The following is a 3,909-nucleotide window of genomic DNA, read 5'->3' as shown; positions in this document are numbered from 1 at the left end:
GCAGGGTAGGCGGAGTTTGTATTTTCAGACAAATGAAATGGTTCGAAATGAGAACACTTTGCTTACCCGGTGCGCGCGGGACTTCTGAATCAAGTGCGTCTACAGGCAACAGCGCAACAGAATAAAAACAATGAGCGCAAGACTTTATCGTTGTCTTTTCTACAGACATGTTTGGTGCTCCACTAGTAGATCGCGATCGACCGGGTGGTGACCACTGGTATAGGCTATTATATTTTGGTGAAATTCGAGTATACCTAAATTATAACCATGAGTCTATATGTCGATTATGCCTATTTCTGTCATAATATATCATGTGGTTATATATCATGTGGTTTATGTAATTATAGGCTACTCTTAATTAAATGTATTTAGATGCACACAAAAAACACCCAGGAAATCTTCCATCTGAATAACAATAACATTTTTATTACTATTTAAATATACAGAACACATAGACAAAAAACAAACACAGCTTGTTGATTTCCAACTACATGAATGTAGCTATATGTCATAATTCTAATATTTCTATCATAGGTAAGATGAAATCCACCACACACCATATATACAAAGGTATGTGGACACCCCTTCAATTTAGTGGATTCGGCTATTTCAGCCACACCCATTGCTGACAGGTGTATAAAATCGAACAGCCATGCAATCTCCATAGACAAACACTGGCAATAAAATGTTCCGTACTGAAGAGCTCAGTGATTTTCAAGTTGGCACTTTCAATGGATGCCAGCTTTCCGACAAGTCAGTTTGTCAAATTTCTGCCCTGCTAGAGCTGCCCCCGGTCGACTGTAGGTGCTGTTATTGTGAGGTGGAAACATCTAGGAGCAACAACGGCTCAACTGTGAAGTGGTAGGCCACACAAGCTCACAGAACGGGACCGCCTATAAAAAATGTTTGTCCTCGGTTGCAACACTCCCTACCGACTTCCAAACTTACTCTGGAAGCAACGTCAGCACAAGAACTGTTCGTTGGGAGCTTCATGAAATGGGTTTCCATGGCCGAGCAGCCTCACACAAGCCTCAGATCACCATACACATTGCCAAGTGTCAGCTGGAGCAGTGGAAACGTGTTCTCTGGAGTGATGAATCACCCTTCACCATCTGGCAGTCCGATGGACAAATCTGGGTTTGGCGGATGCCAGGAGAACCTTACCTGCCCCATTTCATAGTGCCAACTGTAAAGTTTGGTGGAAGAGGAATAATGGTCTGGGGCTGTTTTTCATGGTTCGGTCTAGGCCCCTTAGTTCCAGTGAAGGGACATTTTAACACAACAGTATACAATGACATTCTAGACGATTCTGTGATTCCAACTTTGTGGTAACAGTTTGGGGAAGGCCCTTTCCTGTTTCAGCATGACAATGTCCCCTTGCACAAAGCGAGGTCCATACAGAAATGGTTTGTCGAGATCGGTGTGGAAGAACTTGATTGACCTGCACAGAGCCCTGACCTCAACCCCATCGAACACCTTCGGGATGAGCGGGAACGTCGACTGTGAGCCAGGCCTAATCGCCCAACATCAGTGTCCAACCTCACTAATGCTCTTGTGGCTGAATGGAAGCAAGTCCCCGCAGCAATGTTCCAACATTTAGTGGAAAGCCTTCCCAGAAGAGTGGAGGCTGTTATAGCAGCAATGTTCCAACATCTAGTGGAAAGCCTTCCCAGAAGAGTGGAGGCTGTTATAGCAGCAATGTTCCAACATCTAGTGGAAAGCCTTCCCAGAAGAGTGGAGGCTGTTATAGCAGCAATGTTCCAACATCTAGTGGAAAGACTTCCCAGAATAGTGGAGGCTGTTGTAGCAGCAAAGTGGGGACCAACTCCATGTTAATGGAATGAGATGTTAGACGAGCAGGTGTACATTTAAGTCTATTTAAATGTACATAAGTCTATGAGTCTATTTTGTGTGTAAAAAATGTTCATGCATCCTCTCAAGATGAGTCTCTTGATGTTCACATTATTCCACAGCATTTTCATCAGCACATTTATCTTTCACCTCGTGTGGTTTGACTTTATTACCTCGGAAAATAATATGGGCCAGGACAATATGCAAAGACTGATCCATGTAAACCAAATAGTTAAGTCTTCTTAGAGTTGTATTACCTCGGAAAATAATATGGGCCAGGACAATATGCAAAAACTGATCCATGTAAACCAAATAGTTAAGTCTTCTTAGAGTTGTATTACCTCGGAAAATAATATGGGCCAGGACAATATGCAAAGACTGATCCATGTAAACCAAATAGTTAAGTCTTCTTAGAGTTGTATTACCTCGGAAAATAATATGGGCCAGGACAATATGCAAAGACTGATCCATGTAAACCAAATAGTTAAGTCTTCTTAGAGTTGTATTACCTCGGAAAATAATATGGGCCAGGACAATATGCAAAGACTGATCCATGTAAACCAAATAGTTAAGTCTTCTTAGAGTTGTACAATAGCAAGCTGCCAAATAGCTGCCAGATTACAACATAGTAGACAGGTATAGACCAGGGTATAGTTGTAGCAGTTTACTGAGTTGGAATTCCCATGATGGAACATTTGATCTGGACAAAATGAATCCCCATGACAGGAAGATTGTGGAGGTTGACGATATCCGGTATTGGTGTCATAGGAACATTATGACTATTTTTTGCTAGAAAGAATAATGTGTATTGTAACTAATACTATCTTTTTATAATAGTATGGATGTCAGGAGTATGTAAACAGTGTTCTTTACAGAGAGGGCATCAACAGACCCTAGCATAGTCTTTAGAAGAATGCGTTCATATCAGTGACTGGACTCTATCTTCTCTGCAGGATTCAACTGTCCTTCTGTCTGTTTGTCCTCTGTCTCCGTCGGCTGTCTCTGCCCCTCTGGTACGTCCCCTGAAACTGTCCCCAGTGGTCCGTCATCAGGATGTGTCCCCAGCATCTTAGCGCTGTGTTCCAGAGCTTTAGCCCTGAGTGCTGCGATGCTATTCTCTCTCAGTTCCTCTTTGGATATGGGCGATCTGGTATACTCTCTCCTCTCCTCCTCCTCCTCTTCCTCCACCTTTCGCTCCACCACTCCCTCCCTCTCTCGTTCCCTGGAAGGAAGTTTGGAGAGGGGAGCTTCCAGTTTCACAGGAGAGGTCGGAACAGGGGTATCTGTGGACTTCTTGTGCATACCTGGAAGGAAAAGGAATCGTTTGTATTCCGGTAGGTAACAGAGTGAGAACACATCCCACTTGGAGACACACACACACACACACACACACACGACTAAAAACAGTGACGCTACAGTACTAGGAAACTAAAGCTCGTACTGAGCTGTAGCTGGCAGGTAGGTCTTGGTCAGTTATTGTTTCTGACCTCCACCATGGTCATCATGGTGAGGAGGCAACATGGCAAAGGCACCTTCACTAACAGTTCACAGAGGTTTAAACTGCTCGTTGAACTATGGTATGTGGTTAGGTGTCACACCCTGATCTGTTTCACCTGTCTTTGTGATTGTCCCCCCCTCCAGGTGTCACCGATCTTCCCCACTATCCCTTGTGTATTTATATCCCTATATTATCCCTTGTGTATTTACACCTGTGTTCTCTGTTTGTCTGTTGCCAGCTCGTCTTGTTTGTCAAGTCAACCAGCGTTTTTTTTTGTATCAAGCACCTGCTTTTCCCCAGTCTCTCTTTTTCTCATCCTCCTGGTTTTTGACCCTTGCCTGTCCTGACCCTGTACCCACTGCCTGCCCTGACCATTGGAATACCGACCTCTGCTTGACCCTTTACCCACCCATTCGCCTGACCCTGACCCTGAGCCTGCCCGCCGTCCTGTACCTTTGCCCCTGTTGCTGTAGTAAACAGTGTTACTTCGACACGGTCTGCATCTGGGTCTTACATTGATACCTGATAGTTCGGTAAAGCAAGCCGTCCACCTTAACGTT

The 3,909-nt window shown here is 44.2% G+C and overlaps 1 protein-coding gene across 1 annotated transcript in view; it reads right to left on the bottom strand.

Moving 5' to 3' along the window:
* Positions 1-1,758: 1,758 nt before the first annotated feature.
* Positions 1,759-3,909, bottom strand: part of LOC115122081 (visual system homeobox 2-like) — a 52,254-nt gene continuing 50,103 nt past the window's right edge. Inside the window, 1 exon segment of the mRNA XM_065026095.1 lies at positions 1,759-3,155. Coding sequence (XP_064882167.1) covers positions 2,776-3,155 — 380 coding nt within the window. The 3' untranslated portion in view covers positions 1,759-2,775.

The sequence above is a fragment of the Oncorhynchus nerka genome, linkage group LG13 (assembly GCF_034236695.1).
Source record: "Oncorhynchus nerka isolate Pitt River linkage group LG13, Oner_Uvic_2.0, whole genome shotgun sequence".
NCBI classification, from domain to species: Eukaryota; Metazoa; Chordata; class Actinopteri; order Salmoniformes; family Salmonidae; genus Oncorhynchus; species Oncorhynchus nerka.
The sequence above is the reverse complement of the archived record's forward strand: the minus strand, read 5'-3'. Positions and strand labels throughout refer to the sequence as shown.